The 18,889-nt window shown below is 41.3% G+C and overlaps 1 protein-coding gene across 2 annotated transcripts in view; it reads left to right on the top strand.

Moving 5' to 3' along the window:
• EPS8L2 (EPS8 signaling adaptor L2) overlaps positions 1-18,889 on the top strand; it is an 83,757-nt gene that overhangs the window by 40,479 nt on the left and 24,389 nt on the right. The window contains exons 2-4 of one of the 2 annotated variants that reach the window (XM_072118193.1): positions 5,037-5,091; positions 7,435-7,472; positions 9,954-10,018. In XM_072118193.1, coding sequence (XP_071974294.1) covers positions 5,048-5,091; positions 7,435-7,472; positions 9,954-10,018 — 147 coding nt within the window. In that variant the 5' untranslated portion in view covers positions 5,037-5,047. Of the gene's footprint in view, positions 1-5,036; positions 5,092-7,434; positions 7,473-9,719; positions 9,854-9,953; positions 10,019-18,889 lie in introns of those variants that run through there. The other variant, XM_072118194.1, reaches the window with a different exon arrangement.

The raw sequence follows: 18,889 nt of genomic DNA, 5'->3' as shown, positions 1-18,889 counted from the left end.
TGAAAATGTTGCAGACCCATAACTACCGGGTTTTGAGAGCACTGACAGTCTATCAAAGTTTAACAGGAATTCTTGATCAAGCACACTCCCTTTTCCCTCTGTAATAAATTTAGTCCTATCCCATATATAATACTGTCCTGTTCTATGTTATTATTTATTATAGTCTCACATCATGTACGAAAAATCCAATTTACTTTATAGAGAATGTAATGCTGCATTACTCCTCTGCTGGTGCTGCAGGAAAACTGGACATTTCCTGCCAGGTTCTACCAGGTCACATAATCTCCTTCCCCACAACCAATACATTGGGGCAAATTTACTTACCCCGGCCATTCGCGATCCAGCGGCGCGTTCTCTGCTCTGGATTCGGGTCCGGCCGGGATTTAAGAAGGTAGTTCCTCCGCCGTCCACCAGGTGGCGCTGCTGCGCTGAAAGTCATCTCATCGCGCCGGAATGCACCACCTCGGACCAGGTGAAGGTAAGCGCTCCCCAAGCAACACTTTTGCGGTTTTTAAATGCGGCGGTTTTTCCGAATACGTCGGGTTTTCGTTCGGCCACGCCCCCCAATTTCCGTCGCGCGCATGCCGGCGCCGATGCGCCACAATCCGATCGCGTGCGCCACAATCCCGGGGCAATTCAGGTACAATCGGCGCAAATCGGAAATATTCGGGTAACACGTCGGGAAAACGCGAATCGGGCCCTTAGTAAATGACCCCCACTGTGTATTACATTTCGGCAAGCATTCTATTGATACAGGCAGTCCCCGGGTTACATACAAGATAGGGTCTGTAGGTTTGTTCTTAAGTTGAGTTTGTATGTAAGTCAGAACTGTATATTTTATCATTGTAATCCCAGACAGAACATTTTTGGTCTCTGTGACAATTGGATTTTAAAAATGTTGGGTTCTCATAAGAATCAATATTAACACTAAAGCTTCATTACAGACACCTAACCTAACTGTTATAGCTGATTATTGTAGCCTAGGACTAAAGTACAATAAATGACCAATATCCAGAGGTCCGTTTGTAACTAGGGGTCGTATGTAAGTCGAGTGTTCTTAAGTAGGGGACCGCCTGTACAGATAATTACTTAGGGTCCTAGAGATCAGGGGTCACACATAGTGATGGGATAAAGCCAATTCTCAGCAACTCATTAACACTCCCTATTCCCATATTCTCTGTGCTTTAAACTGTATTGACAGCCAAAGGATGCCAACACAATTTAAAGCTATGGCAGGTGAGAAACTAATAGAAAATTACTATTTTCAGCAGAGCTATGTTGTAGGCAGACACCAAGACATCATTTTTCTTCAATTCCCAGAAATACCAAATCATCCCTGCCTATAGACTGTCATATGAATTTAGAGGTGAAGCAGGAAGCTGTCAGTTCCCTGTCCCACCATTCTGCCATACCACAGCATTTTTATTCACAGTAATATATGGGTAAAAGTGAGGCATGCATTATCATAGGGCAGTGATGGCAAACCATTTAGAGCCTGAGTGCCCAAACGTCAACCAAAAGCCACTTATTTATCGCAAAGTGCCACCACAGCAATTTAAGCAGTAATTTATTTTCTCCTTGTTCTTTGACAACTTTCAATCCTTCAGCCTCCCAAGGACACCAACACAGTTGAAAGGAGGAGGGAAAATTCATCTATCATTGTAGGAAGATTCTACAGGCAGATTCTTTGAGTTCTGTCTGGTGAAATTCATTCTGGGGTGATGGCCTGGGTGCCCACAGAGAGGGCTCAGAGTGCCATAGGTTCGCCACCCATGTCATAGGGCAGTGATGGCAAACCTTTTAGAGGCCGAGTGCCCAAACTACAACAAAGACCCGCTTATTTATCGCAAAGTGCCAACACAGAAATTTAATTTGTGATTTATACTCCCTGCTCTGTCACCGTTTTCATTGATACCAGCCCCTGAGGACACCAATAAAGCAGAAAATAGTCCCAGGTAGCACTGTCACTTTAAAATAGCTCTGTGCACAACAAGTCCTGGGCTGTCTGGGACTGCAGGAAGATGCCTGGAGTCATCTCTGGTGATGGCCTGAGTGCCCACAGCAAGGGCTCTGAGTGCCACCTCTGGCACCAGTGCCATAGGTTAGCCATCACTGTCATAGGGCATTATAAATGGGAGCATTATAAGTCGCTGGACCACAATCAAGTGGCTTTGTACAAGGGTGGCCAACATTTGGGATTATTAAAAGTGGACAGATAACAAGTTAGGGGAATTATAAGTGGAGGGGAGTTGGGTAGACCATAGGTAGGGGGAAACCTTCAGCAAGGAGTCATTATACAATGGGAAGCCAATGGGGGGAGGGACTATTATTTATTGGGGGTCCCGATAAACACCAGAGCCATTACACAGGAGGGGGGGACAACTTATCATAAGCACCACCCCCTTGCCTAAGCCCTTTGCCTTAATTGTTTTCTAATTAAAAATGTAATAAATCTTTAGGAATGTCTGCTCCTTTTTGGACGTTTGCATTTTTGTGTTTTACTCCCCTCCTGCCAAGATTGTGACACTGGCAGCACTGTTAGGTACCACCTCTGCAACAGTTAACCTTTAAAGTGCCGAGAAGCTGCCAGTACCAATAAGGCGAGTTAATCAGGGACACCTTGGCCTAGCGCATTAACCTTAGCCTGTGTCTTTTCTTGGTGCAGGTTGTAGGGTGATACTACGCTAGAAAGGGTATAATGTAGAATTTATTCTGGGGCACAATCATGCACCACATATACTATGAGGCTAGAGACTCTTTCCGCACCGGGTGGAGGGGCATCACAATCTGGTGCACGATGCACCGGCTATAGAACAATTCCTTCCCCAGTGTTGATGTTTATCTACTTTTCTCTTTAATCATCAGTCCTTTAGGTTAACTGTCCCTTTAAGAGGTGGGGGACAATGATCGCTTTTAGTAGCTAGAACATGAAGATCCAGTCAGCAGTGAACACAATTATTTCCCTCTATGTAAATGTCCTTGTATAAATAGTTTAATAACCCTTTTAACGCATTGTGATGGTAAGTTTCTTAGTCTATTGTGTAGGTGGGAACCTGTATTTCGGTCACAACTTCCTTGTGTAAAGTTTTGGATTACAAATAGTCAGCAGAGAACTGCGCTGACCCGAGCTCCATGCACTACATGTCACCTTGATGTCAGGTTTGTTCATTTACCGAAATAAGTTTAATATTTTACACCGGTGTTCGGCTTGTATTATTGTGTTATATTATAGTAATAGGTGCGGGACAGGGCAGTTACAATCATGGGGCATTATAAGAGGGGCATTGGGGCAAAGTTACTAAACACAACAGGGAGCTCTAATAAAAATTCCTGGATACAATATGATTGTGTTTTAGAGATCTCAGATTTCAGATATTTTTCCAAGTTCTTGATGCCGGATACCATAATTGTAGAAATTATCTGGATGATCGGTTATTTTTAGTTATCTAACATGTTATCTAAATTTTGGAATGTCTATACACAATCTATCCAGAGCGGTGTTGTCGGGTTGTAACCTTCTCCGGTTTTCCGGATGGTATGCAAAGAATGTAAACAGCGACCTTCATCTTTATATAAGAAACACTCAAACGCTCAAAGGTGAGAACAAGTTAATCCCACAAACCGAAAACACCCTAACAAGTGGGCACGCCTGGATGGGCAAGGTCTATAGCGTCCAGACGGATTTTCTCTAACTTTTCTTTAGATTTTCCCGTTCCTAGCTGGCTAACACTTGAGTTCTTGCCATCCACAGTGCAGGAGGTGCGTCTAATTTATCAAGAGGCATAAGCCTCTTAAAGGGGTGAAGAAAAAAAAGAAAGTGTATTAAAACTCCAGAACTGCAGCGATGCTTGCTGGAAGTGTTGGGGGGGGGGGGGGGAAATAATCGGGAAGTGACGTCCTATAACCCCTTGAACTTTTGGCCAACCTATCAATGCCTAAGACTAGATATAGGAAGTAAAACTGGAACAGAGTCCAAGGGGCTTTGATATAATTTCAGAAATATCACTTTAAAGTGAACTTGTTACCAAGAATGTCATTTTTAGCTGATGAGTTTTCAATAGCCTATGCTATACTGATTTTAAAAAAAGCCTTTGTCAACATTCTGTCATTTCTATACTTTATAAAGTTTTATTTCACATAACTTTTTCTCCTGGAAGCCAAAAGCTCAGTAAACCACGCCCCTTCATGGCTGACTCCACCCCTGATATATAATATTTAATAGGGAGCTGTTAGGAGCCGGATCTTTTCAGTGAGTGAAGCCTAATGAGCCAGCTCACTGAAAAGAGCAGAACTTCCCATCACTACTCCACACTCATCCAGCTCCCTCCCCACTTCCTGTCATCTGCATTGAGCAGACAGGGGAGACCTGGATGAGTGTGGAGGAGTGCAGAATGAGGCATAGGCACTGAGGCTGTTGCAACTGCACACCTTTCCCCACGGACTTACCACATGGGGATGGCAGGGAGTCAGGCAATGCGAAATAAAGTTTTACAAGGTACTGAAAAGATTTAGAATGCTGACATAAGCATTTTTAAAATCAGCATTGCATAGGCTACTGGAACCTGTCACCAGCCAAAAATTGCATTCCTAATGACAGGATCGCTTTAAGGGTAGATGCACATGAATTGTATGCAGAATATCAGCTGCAACTTACAGTAACTGCATGAACATGAACAGAATCGTGTGCGTACTCACCCTGTCTATGTCTATAGGAAATGATCGGCCATGCGGCAAATCCTCAGCAAAGAGGAAGAAATATATAGTATGTGTGTGTAGTAGAGAGAGAATTGGAAGAGCGCTGGGGCTATGAATTGTAATAAAGTCTGGGGAACATTGTCATTAAATACACAATGGGGGAGATGTATCAATGAGTTATACATTAGACCGCTGCAGAGTATAACTAGACAGTCATCTGATGCACCAGATTTATCACTGTGTCTGATGCTGGATGATAAATCTGGACTGTTGAGACATACTTTGGCGCAATGTCCGGCATGTTGGATTCTTTGAATAACCAGATCTGTGTTTTCTTGCAGCTGATGCAGCGATGAGTCAGTCAGGATCTAGTGGGAGCAAGCATGGATCCTCCAAGTAAGACCCTACGTGTTATGTTTTCATTTTAAGTACTTTTACTCAATAATATAAATGAGGAGATGCACCAACATATGTTCTATTCACTTGGCCACACCACCTGGAGACGGAGCATGGACAACTTCTGGGCTATAGTCTAAGGAAATGAATAATAAAATATATAAATACTACTAACTAAACATCTTACTTTTTAACAAACTTTGCAGAAACCAGTATTCTGGTATATGTACATGATTTGTAACCCTATTTTTGGCCATTATGTGACCTTTCTCTAGCAGCACAGCTGCCATGCTCACCCACCTCTCCATAGAGCTTCAATGTAAGGTAGTGTACAACTGCATTCAGGGGTTATGCCCTGGCATTATTTGCAACAGAAAAAGCTGCTTACGACCCTATCAGTTTTTCCACCAAAAATAACATAAGCTTGATGAAAGATTCCCTTCTGTGGTGGAACTCTAGGGCTACATTCACACGATGTATGCCCGCCATACCGTAGTACGGCGGGCATACATCGGCGCTGGGAAGAGGAGGAGGGGATGAGCACCGCTCACCCCCTTCCCTCTCCATAGTGATATATGGCCACGGCGCCGTATTACGGGAGAAAGACAGGACATGTAAAAAAAAATAATAGATTTTTGGTGAGTGAAAAATGGAAATGAAAAAAAAAAAAAAGTGCCAGGTCTTTAAAGGGTTAATGTATACAATCATGCATGTATGCACATACATAGGCAAACATACATGCAGACACATGAGCATACAGACACATGCAGGCACACACATGTAGATACATGCACACATTGGGGGTCATTTACTAAGGGCCCGAATTGCGTTTTCCCATCGGGTTACCCGAATATTACAGTTTTGCGCCGAATTTCCCTGAATTGCCCCGGGTTTTTGGCGCACGCGACGGAAATCGGGAGGCGTGGCTGTCAGAAACCCCAATGGACAGCCATTGGGGTTAACGCTGTATTTTTTTTAAAAAAAGTGTCGCTTGACACGCGCTTACCTGCACCCAGCAACAGATCGTGAACTCCAGTGAACTCCGACGGACTTCAGCGCAAAAGCGACACCTGGTGGACATCGGGCGCACTACCTTAGTGAATCGCCGGAAGACCCGAATCCTCCACAGAGAACGCGCTGTTGGATCGCAACAGGACCGGGTAAGTAAATCTGCCCCAATGACACATTCACACACACATACATTCAGACACACACATTTCTCACATATATTTACCAGATATAGTGGCACACACAAAGCACTGCCACCGTATACACTGTACAGTGTAGCTTCCTCTTCCTGTGTTGATGGAGCATGGCATACTCTCCTGCTGTGCTCTGACCCTCCTCTCCTCTCACTGACCCGACTGCTTCACAAGTAAAAGAGAGGAGATGGAAGGAGGCTGTAAAACAGCTGCTGTGCCGGTGACCCCACTACTCTGGCGCTCCACCTGGTGCTTAGGATGGCCCGGATGGGCTCTCCTACAGTTCAGTGGTCTGGAGCCACATCCCTTCTGCGTTACCCCTCTACATTGGAACCCTAAGTATAACAGAAGAGTAAAAACCAGATGAGAAAGAAGGTGTGAGAGTGATAGGGGCCAAAGTGGCTGATAAATGGCACATTGCTCTCATAAGAAGCTGTAAATTACAAAAAAAATGTTGTATTCATGTATGCAAAGTATGTTGAAAAGTTAGTGACTAGTTAAATCATATTAAAATTCACGAGTAAAAATTGAGGATGTTACACACTCAGGGTTTTTTATAGGGACACTTTTCCAAGACAAAAATAGAAAAAACACTGCATTCCCAAAACTGTACAAGTTCAATTGGAGTTTAGTGAACATCTGTTTCCACAGCAAATGAATAGTAGACTGTGTCATAAATCAATAAATCAGTTGAGAAGTAAATTGCATTTGATGCTATGGCCTCGTTCATATAGACTGGTAAAAATAGAACATATAGCGCTGTTGGTTCATATATTTATGATATATACAGTACCTCTGTCAGAGGCCAATATTGAGGCATATATGTCATATGCTATTATAGGACTTGACATATAAAAACGATTCATGTAATTACACGCCACTTCAGATGTGGTTGTTAGGTCTGTGAATCATGTACCGTGCAGTGTCCTGTTTCACGGCCCGTCCATAGCATGGAAGATGGGACCCCTTGCATCATAGTGACATATGAAGCAAGGAGTCCCTGCTTCCCCGCAAGACAGCAGCGCCAAACTATAATCGTAATCTTTTGTGGGTTTTGAAGATGCTGTACAACACTATACTGTATATTGTCGCTACAGCTAAAATGTATTATCAGTAAATGTGTTATTGCTTTTGCTTTCAGTGGAGGACCAAGCAAAATGAGTGCAAAAGATCTGTTTGGTAAGTTCAATTCTGTGTATATGTAAGATGTTGGGTTATATAATGGCACACTCTCTTACAATTGTATTATACAAGCAGTTGTATGATCAACCCCTTCAGTGAGACATAAGAAATTAAAAGAAAGCGAGAAAGAGAAAAAGTGAAAAAATAAAATAAGTTTAAAAAAAACATATAAAAAGCTAAAACTTGCAGTCTTTTACACCTAAGGAGAACAAATGTGAAAATTATTCTCTTTGTTAACTCTAAAAATACAGAACAAAATGTGATCAAAAACTCATATGCACCCTAAATATACCAATAACAAAACCTTCTTGCGGCTCCATTGGTGAAGTAAAGATAATGGGGCAGATTTACTTACCTGGTCCCGTCGCGATCCCGCGGTGCGTTGTCCGACGAGGATTCGGGTCCGGCGAGATTCACTAAGATCGTGCGTCCGAGTTCCTGCATCTGTCGCTTCTGCGCTGAGATCCGTCGGAGGTCACCTGCTTCTTCCTGGTGCATGTAAGTGCTTGATCTTGCGACACACTTCCTTTTTTAAATTCCGCGGTTTGTCCGAATCCGTCAGGTTGTCCAATGGCCCTTTACACGATTTCTGTCACATGCAAGCCGGCGCTGATGAGCCAAAATCCCGGGGCAATTCGGCACAAAACGGAAATATTCGGGAAACCCGACGAAAGTGCGGCGTTCGGACCCTTAGTAAATGAGCCCCAATACGTTTGTAATGCTGCCGACAGCCAAAGTGCAGCCAGCAGAAAAAGTAAGGGAAGACTCTCCCAGCTGTCTTTACCTACTTTCCACCCCTTCAATAGATGGTAGGCAACCTTCCTGTGCCAAATTGACATACAAAGATAAAAACAGAACAAAACACAAGAGAAAGGTCATAGAAATATGGGTCAAAACAGAGGACTATGTACAACAGGAAAAGAGTAAAGGAGAAGGTTAGGAGTTGGGCAGAGAACAGAAAAAAACTAAATTAAGCAATAAAGAATACACTACCAAGCTCCAGAAAATACTTATAGCAAGGCACTCTAAAGAGGACAGATGAACTTCTTATAGGATGTCACAGCCCTGGTCCAGGCGTGATTGGACTGGCCCACCTAATATCTAATCCAAACAGAGACCAGAAGGGAAGCAACGTGAATTGTCAAAGCATCTAGCTAACACAGCTAGCTTAATCATCTGCAACCTAGAACAAAATCAGCAAGAGACAGAAGGATGTGGTGAAATTAAGTTAAGAGAGCCTGGAGTGAAACAGGGCAGCGTTCAGACTAGTGCAAGACAGAATGCAGCATAAGTACAAAATCAAAGTCTACAGCACATCGTATGTGAAGGCTTTGTAGGCACTAATTTTTGCTGGATGAGGGGTTTGCTAGCTCATACAATACTCCATTGTGAAATGCTGCCTCTGACGGGTATAATAGGTGTAATAGGGACTGTCCCATTTTGATACAAGGGGTAGGGATCACCACCAATATCGTGGTACCCATATGCCCCCAGAAAGTACAGCAGTCATATTTGGCTCTAGCCGATAGGTCAGTGATGGGTCACCGCTTTTAGCACCTATACAGTTTAAAGAAAGAGGAAAAATTCAGATTATGAATGTAGCTTCCTTCCAGGGTCCCATGAACAGGTAGAATTGCGAGCCCAGAGCCGGAGCTCCAATAATAACACAGCCTTGTCTGCACCTCCTTGCTTCTCCTGTAGTCCTAGGCAGCTAAGGATGTATAGTAAAATAGCACTGATCACAGCACATCTTGGTTAGCCAGGGACATCAGGAGGAGTCCTGTCTGGAAATTCTGTACTGGGGTCATGGCCTGGGTGCCCACAGAGAGTGCTCCGAGTGCCACCTCTGGCACCCATGCCACAGGTTCACCACCACCGCAATAGGTCAATAGCTGCTATTGTTCTACTACATCTTGCTTTGAGAAAGGAGTTAATTCTGTAAAAAAAAAAAAAAAAGTAGGTATCACCTGTGATGGGAGATCCGCTGGACAAAATAAACTCCTCCCCTTCATAGCCCGATCTATTTTCTGCACGCTCTATTTTGTCCATTCTGGTCTAATCAAGCAAGACCCGGCGGCCATAAAGATGTGGAAAACAACCATAAAACATCATAATGTGAAAGGTATTGCAGAAATGTCTAGTTGAAGACTGTCAGAAACCTAAGAGGGTGTATCCAATAATCTGGGGTTAAACTACACAAAGGTGTGTTCAGGTGTGATCGGGATGGTGCATCCTGTAAGGAATCTAGTTGAACGTCCAGCCGTCCCAGCTATAAGTGCGTCTTACAATACAGCAGCCATAGCCAGATCTTGCCTGTAGATCTGCGGGATAAATGAATCATTTTCAAAATGCGCCATGGGGATACCCACCTATCTTTGGTACGTCCAAATGAACAAATGATATGATATGATCATTCTTTATGACGTACTATATATACCTTTATAATACTGAAGATTGTATGTTTTTTTAACTTTACAGAACAGAGGAAAAAATATTCCAACTCAAATGTCATCATGCACGAAACATCTCAGTACAATGTCGAGGTAAGTGTGTGCTGGCAAATAAGGATAAGGATTATGATGGACATTTTGGAGTGAGGACTCAACATGAGTAATAGTTTGCTGTAAGCTTATGCTGATTCTGTGCCAGGGTTGGAGAGGTAAGGAGGTAGGATCACTTTGTTACATAGCAGGAGTTACCATGCATAGGTGCTTTAGATTGTGTACAAAGTTGTTGTCTATATTTATACTTATATATTTAATATTGTATCAGTATATGCATGAGGGTTGAAGTAAGGAGGATAAGGAGGTAGGACTAGGCTGTTAGGTAGCTGAAATTATCAATACGCATGTATAGGTGCTTTAGTTGTGTGCTTTAGTTGTTGTCTATATTTATGCTTGATATAAATATATTTGATACTTTATCAATATATGTGTCAGGGTTCAGGGTAAGGAGGTAGGACCAGGCTGTTACGTAGCTGGAATTATCAATATGTATGTATAGGTGCTTTAGTTGGTGCACACATTTGTTGTCTATAGTTATACTTAATATATACTTGATATAAATATATTTGATACTGTATCAGTATATGTGCCAGGATTCAGGGTAAGGAGGCAGGAGCAGGCAGAACCTATGCATAGGTTCTTTAGTTGGTCCACAAAATTATCTTTGTTTATACTTGTATATTTAATATTGTAACAGTATATGTGCTAGGGTTCAGGGTAAAGAGGTAGGACATAGTTTGATACATAGTTGGTTGCTGTGTACATGGTTGCTGTGTAAATTTATACTTTTACCTTTCATATTGTATCAGTATATTCTGTGTTATATAATGGATACAATGCATGATTCAGTTTATTCTACAACTGCAGCATAAGGATAATTGTTAATATTATTGATCATTATTCATATTCTTATGTATATGCTCCAATCTTTTCCCAGTTTTATGATTTTGCATGACTTGTTTAGATATAAATTTCATATAGAATCAACCATCTTTATTTATATATGCAGTCATAGAAAAAGATAAATAGATAGATGGTTGGAGATAGATAGATAGTTAGTTCAGAGCAGCACAAACCTGGGTGGGTGCAAAAAGCCGTAAACCCCTTGGCTGGGGTCCCAATGTATAAATCCAGTGCTTGACAAAAGTGTGTGCCCACACCAAACGTTGCACTGATAGAATAAAAGACTCACCCTCTGCCCACTTACTTTGGAGTGCTGCCAACTTACTGGATTTATAGATAGATATGGGATAGATAGATTGATTGATAGATAGATATGGGATAGTTAGATAGATAGATAGATAGATAGATAGATTACTATCTCACTCCAAATCCCAGTACAGTGACATGAATGTGCACTTTTAGAAAAAAGTGATAATATCAGATAGATCATTTGTTCTTCTATTTGTTCCTGCTTGTTACACATAGATAAATCATACTGTAGAACACAAGTGCGAGATTATATAATCAGTTGCCCATAAATGTGGTCAAATGTATCGGTTAATATATCGAAGGTTTTCATATAATCCAAATTCACCTCTGGAGAGGAGGGTTCTAATTAATAGAGTGTATAATGTGACATGCAGGTAGCTGGATGTGACAGCGGGTAGCATGCAGGTGACATATAAGCAGCTCAGCACAGCGGGGTGTGTTATCCATATACTAGTGTCAGAAAAAAGCACATTCAGCTCAAAGGTTGATTTGTGCAATGCAAAGCCACTCCTTCACCTAGCAATGGACTGTCCAAAGGTGCTGAGTAGACATGACCTTTGTTAGGGGAGCGAGTAGGAAGGAAAGTTCACAGATATGTTGGCAGAGGACCCTTCCTACAGAGCTCTGCTTATCAAGAGTCAATAGAGGAGCATTTCCTAACAACCTGGGTCACCTACCTCTCCTGCAATAAATCCTACACCACCAGTTCATTACCGTTAACCAATAAACCACCAATGTCCCTTCTCCTCGACCTCTTATTTCATTGTGCATATAGGCCGAGGGTAATAATGCACATTTCCATGTTTGCACAACTGTCCTGTGTATCCCGGAGTCATGTAGCTAAGTAACCGTACTACTTAAGTCACAATAATTTAATATATAACATTTAGATAATTTGTCGTGGCTTTATGACATTATGGCAAGGGTTAAATGGCGAATTTGGCCAGGACATCTGTTACACATAACATCTGTTATCCCGGGGTATCACTGCGTGGATCACCTTTATCAAAATAAATGTGGTCACATCTCTGTAACTATGACAAGATGATGACCAAACTATATTTGGCCTGGTAGTGGTGTGGCAACTTCAGTTTATGAGACCCTGTAGTTGTGTGCAGGGGCGTAACTAGGAGAGGCAAGGACCCATAGTAGACTTCTAGTAGGCCTTCCTTTCCCCTTTAAAAAAAATGCATGTTTGTATACTCACAAATATGAGTTACAATCACACACATTTATACACAGTTATATACTTATATACATATGCATAGAGTATATACACAGCATATGCACACAGACAGCATAAACATACATGCAGTATACACACACCACATATAAATACAGAATATACACATAAACATCAAATATATACACACATATACAGCAAATACATCACATATACACACATACACATACAGAATATACACACATATACATCACATATACACACATATACAGCAAATACATCACATATACAGCAAATACACACATACATACAATACATATACAGACATATAGCATATATACACACCACACAAACACATATACACAGTATCCAATACATATACAGACATATAGCATATATACACACCACACAAACACATATACACAGTATCCACTACCCCAGATCCCAGGGACCACTGACACTGTGGGCGCCTGCTATAGCTGCTACCCCTGTAGTGAATCCCCTGGTTGTGTGTGTGTGTGCAGGGGGGAGGATGGGAGGAGTGTGTTTCTGGTCTGTGAATGGGCTGATGTGGGTGTTGTGGTGGGGTGGGGGTCTCCTAATTTGTCGCTTCACAGCACTCCAATACAAACACTAATACACAATACAGAATATTACATAAGATTAATCAGAAGTGTCTGAGAGCAGAATTGTTCTGGTTGTCCATAGCAACCAATCAGAGCTCAGCTTTCATTTTCCCATAGCTGTTTATGACATTAAACCTGAGCTCTGATTGGTTTCCATGGGCAACTAGAGCATTTCGGCTTTCAGACGCTTCTGATAAATCTCCCCCAATTACGCAAAATAATGAAATTCTCAGGTACAGAATAACATTTTGTGTCACAGCAGGCAGATTGTGTCCACAAAGGTTAAACCTGTGTCGGAATAAATCATTCTGTAAACACAAAATCTGTTTTCTGTTTACATAATTTATTATGTAAGCACAAAATAAATTATGCGTTCCCAAAACCTAGGTGGTATTGTTATGACTATTTTGTGTTCATGTAGGGTATTCAGTGCTTACAAAATCTATATGACAAAATGGCAGACCTGTGCAGTAGGGCGTCCCAAGACATAATCATTGCTTGGGGTCCCAGAAATGACAAATCCCTTCCTCTTATTTAAAGTCTCTTTTATAGATATACATATTTAATATTTTTTTTCTTCAGGGCTTCACAAATGTATGTAGCACCTCCAATGAATTTATACATCGCCCATTTTTATTTTTTTTACAGCCCTCTATAATTTTCTTATTTATATATAGCTTCCCTCTAATTTTTCAGCCCGCCATATACAGCTCCCCACAGTTTTTCTGTATACAGTCACTCATATACAGTTCTCTTAGTTTCATTCTATAAATCCTCCTATGCATGGCACCTCCAGTTTCATTATATACAGTTCTTATATACCGCTTATATCTACCCTCATCAACCCTATAGTATTATATGGGACAAGTTGGATAAGGATTACTATAACTATATAGCTCAGACAGCACATCCCCCCATTCTCATCAGTAAGCATTCAGCACATACCCCCCTCCTCAGATCTCTCAGTGAGCACATGAGCAAAATAAGAGGAAGAGATGTTGGTAGGATGCGAAATAAGAGGAGGAGCTGCTGGGCGGGGGGCAAAATAAGAAGTGGATATGGGGGAGGCAAAATAAGAGGTGGATATGGGGGGCAAAAGAAGGGGGAACAATTAAAAGGGAAGCTGCTGGGAAGGCACAATAAGTCGGGGAACTGTTGGGGGTACAATAAGAGGGGGAGCTGCTGGTAGGGCACAATAAGAGGGGGAGCTGTGTGATAGTGCACAATAAGAGTGGGCTCTAATACGAAGGGGGAGCTAGGGGCACAATAAAAGAGGGGTAGATGAAGGACACTAAGGGGGAATTATACTCTGTGAGGGTGGAGTTAGGGGCAGAGCAAAAATCATGGTTGGGCAGAAAAAGAGTCTGCGGGGCGTAAACCTTGTGTCCCTCTTTCTCTGCTATGAAAGTTGGCATGACACACAGGATTGTGCATGCGCTGTCAATGGCACTGCTGCCAGCATGTGATGAGCCGGGAGCGCCATTGACTTTTATAACGGAACACGTTATATGAGCCACGTTTTCTATGGCCCATAGAGTCCACCCATATGAGAACCCGCCATTGGACCTAATCGTTCTAAGTTATCCTTCTGTTTATCCACAAAAAAATGACATATTTTATCTTGATTGTCTTTATTGTCATGATTATATGCCAAATATGTAATTTCATGCTGGAAAAGACTCGTTCAAAGGTATCCTGTTACTAATTTGGTGGTCATGAAACCACCAGTATGATATTTATCAGGGGGGAACTTTATAGAGAATACTTGTCAAAGTTGTCTAGAGAAGGTAAAATTGAGTGTCATTGGGCTCATACACATGTGCAGATGAAGATGGAGACAGTATATATCACTTTATAGCTCATGTGCCCTAGACTCCTAGTAATATAGTGAACTACACGAAAATGTTTGGTTATTACAGGGGGACCTTTATACCAAAGTATACAGCGGTATAAGTCATACAGACCTGTATGGACACTGTGGCCCAGATATATGAAATGTATGATACTATCTATACAATGTCCCACATTTATTAAAATATTTGCCCCAGTTTTCTGTCTGTCTTTTCACTGAAAGAACATGCAAAATGCTTGCACGTGTATTAATAAAGTGTTTGTGCCAGTATTGTGTCACGGCTGCACTGTGCCCGACTCGCCACAATATTCTGCACCCAAAGGTGCGTTCCTGTGCAGAGTCGGACCGTGCGTCACTTTTATTACTGCAGTTCGACAGAATTGTGTTGCATGCTGTATGTTAAGGCTGCACCGAAAAACGTTGGTTCACACTTCCCAAGCAGTGCAGGGGACGCCAGTGAAGACCGTGTGGCAGTATTCAGTAATCTGTTGCACTCTGCACATTAGCGAGACAAGCACATAGTAGAGTTTGCAATACTTAAATGTGAGCCAATGAATATCAACATACACAATTGTGTCGGATTCTAGACATAAACTATGAATAAGCATACACGCCTCTTTAAGTGCACAGTTTTCTTAAGTGACAAGTAGACACGTAGACACATTTTTCATGCAAACTTAGAAAAAAACTCTAGCAGACACAATAACATATGTGGACCTGTGTGCCACCCAACAGGGCTTGCAAACTTGGTTTAGCTATTTAAAGGTCATGTCTTTAATGATACATATATACGTAAACAGGTTAATAATTCACCATTGTTTTGTTGCCATCACAAGATGCAGTAGTCAATGTGAATGTCATCTGCACGTAAAGTTGAAAAGTAGGGTATGTGAAGAGTAAGGGAACAAGGCGGGTTAGGATAGGTCTGTGGATCTAATTTGAAAATACAGAAATACGAGGCTGATGCTTTGGTGCCTTCCATTTGTTTGCATACAGAAGTTATAGTTACGATTCCACCACTTAAACTGCGATCAGATAGGGGGCGGGACATTTGTTTTTTGCTGCAGCCCCAAATTAAAGCAGATGAGTCTCTTTTTGGATAGAATTGTAAGGGGAGGGAGACAACTTCTAAATCTTCAGTCCTCTCTGAATAGGACTGATGATAAAACATCTCAACAATACAACATATTCATAATGATATCTAATATACTGTATATCTGCATTTTTATCCAGGCTTACAATCTCCAGTTGCTTTCCACAGATATATTATGTACTTTAGAACCAGAAAGACAGTGGATTTAAAAAAAAAAAATGTCAGTGGAAATGTGTATGTCGCAGGCAGATTTTGCCATCGAGGACTGGCTCATACTTCATCAGATCTGTTATGAAAATGGATACCTGAATATACATAACGATACATACACATGAGTCATGTTTCCAAACAGGTCTAGTAGGGTTTTTTTGTGATTTGAGACCACATGAGATATGTAAGAAACAGACAACATTGTCTAGTTTTCTGCAGTGTTGCTACATGTATCAAATGCTACATGTATCAATTAGGAAAAAACACTAAAATAAATCTGACCAGCAGAAAAGCCAAGTAAAAAAAAATAAACTGCTGGACAAAGCCAGACTTATAATACCCCATAAAGGGACAGTAAATACATTATACATGATAAAACAAATGATAAAATAAATTTAATATGATTTATAAAAAAAACAAACCTACCCCTACACACCTTCACAAATCATATATGTCTCTCCAACTATATACTCAAAATTACCAAAAAGAACCAGAGCGGCAACAAACACTAATTTGTTAAAATAATACTCTTTATTGAAAGTAAATACATAAATTCGACATATATATCCCTCAAGTGGGAAAGTATAAATGCAATGTATGGGGGACACAAGTAGCCCAAGATAGAAAAAAAGGCAGCACAGGAGACCAGTGGCTACCCCTATTAGCCCAGGGTCCTAATAGCAATGCAGTCAAATGTTAGACCCAAATAAGTAGGGGATAAAGTGGCAATGATGCAGTAAAGGTAAACCATACACAAAACCGGAGGTACCATCCAGTATTGAAAAAATCATATTGCTATTGCACACTTACCCGAAAACATGGTGAACTGACACTGGGCAGATCAGGGGAAAGCCAAAGGATGCACCCCGACGCGCGTTTCGCACAAATGCTTCGTCAGGCCTCCTATTATTGTCAACAATACTATTAGGACCCTGGGCTAATAGGGGTAGCCACTGGTCTCCTGTGCTGCCCTTTTTTCTATCTTGGGCTACTTGTTTCCCCCATACATTGCATTTATACTTTCCCACTTGAGGGATATATACGTCGAATTTATGTATTTACTTTCAATAAAGAGTATTATTTTAACAAATTAGTGTTTGTTGCCGCTCTGGTTCTTTTTGGTAATTTTTAATATGATTTATGTCATATTAAAATTTGGAGGAAACCTACCATTTGATTTGATGTATTATGAAGCAAACATACTTTGAGAATGCTGTAGCTACACTGATGCAGGATGATATCTTGGTTAATCCCTGAGTTGAGTGGTTTTGCTGAAAAAACAAATATACAATTCAGGACCTTGGGAAAGCTGGGTCAGGCTGGCTGCCTACATAAACACATTACACACGGAGCTTGTCATTACACATGGAGCTTAGTCATGAGTTAGTCAAGACATGATAATCAACCTGAGCTGGATCACTCATACACAGCAGCTGGGGGATGGCGCAGCAATTGATTATCCTGCCTTCAGGCACAACCCAGGGATTACACCATCCTTTGGTTCAGGTAATAACAAATGTGCTAGGAGAAGTGCTGAACCAGCCACAGAAGCAAGACAGCTTCATTATCATAATTTTATAATTGTTTTATCAGCAAAACCACTCAGCTCAGGGATTAACCAAGATATGATCTTGCATCAGTGTAGCAACAGCATTCTCAATGTATGTTTGCTTCATAATGCATCAAATCAAATGGTAGGTCTCCTTGAAACAGAGAAATATATAAATCCTCTCTATGCATTCCAGTAGATCAGTCATCTCTTTATCTTTACAGATGGCTGTAAGACAACTGTCTGGAGCAGAAGGACAAAAACATAGCCAAGCCCTACCCCTTTGGTTAAACCTGCCCATCAGTCAGTCTCCAGTTGAACACAGAATAGATCTGGAAGAGATGACAGCGCCTAGCTGTCATTCATCCCAGAGTTTAGGGAGGGGAATGAGCGAGGGAAAATGTCATTACACATGACAACCTTTTTATCGTATTATCTTGAATCATAAATACACAGAGAGACAGTTTCTAAAAAATCACAACGTTATATGGGTATGTTTTTGATCTTACCAGGTTCATAAACTTATAATCAGCTTTAGGCCCTTTCAGACAAACTTTTTAATGCGGCCGTTCCCGTACCATACTGTTTTGGTAGGGGTAGCACACGGCCACATTGACTTGAATGGGCAATACGGCCATCCATCTGAATGACCGTATTAGTCAACGGACCGTACCATCAGCGAAAAAAGGATAGAGCTTAGAACAGGTGAGGGGTGCGGAGCTCACATCCCTTCTCCTGCCTGGGGTATGTTACATTTGTTTGATAATATTAGGATTATAAGCTTGGGCTGGTTACAGGTCCAATAACAGATGGCTGGTTCCGCAGCTAAAGGCATTGGCTATTACCAAAATCCCTTGCTTTGAAAGTCTATTAAAATTGGATCTTGTATTAAAAAGAGGACTAAACTCTCTGGATTGGGTTGTTTTATTACCATTTTCTAAAGCATTGGCTTGGCTCCATATGGAAGCATACATTTTATTTCTAGGCATCAGTTGACAATAAATGCCATGGTATTGCAGAGGTTACAAATGTTACAATGGACTTCTTGGCAAAAGTATCACAATTCTGAGTCTCCAGTTATTAGTAGTGAATATTGGGACATTGGAAGCAAATATTCAATTTCCATACAGCACCACCACCGGGGAAATAAATAATTACTTCAATATTTTTAAAATAAGAAGGTGG

Source organism: Engystomops pustulosus, chromosome 7 (assembly GCF_040894005.1).
Source record: "Engystomops pustulosus chromosome 7, aEngPut4.maternal, whole genome shotgun sequence".
Classification (NCBI taxonomy): Eukaryota; Metazoa; Chordata; class Amphibia; order Anura; family Leptodactylidae; genus Engystomops; species Engystomops pustulosus.
Note: the sequence above shows the minus strand (reverse complement) of the source record. Positions and strands in the feature narration are given on the sequence as shown.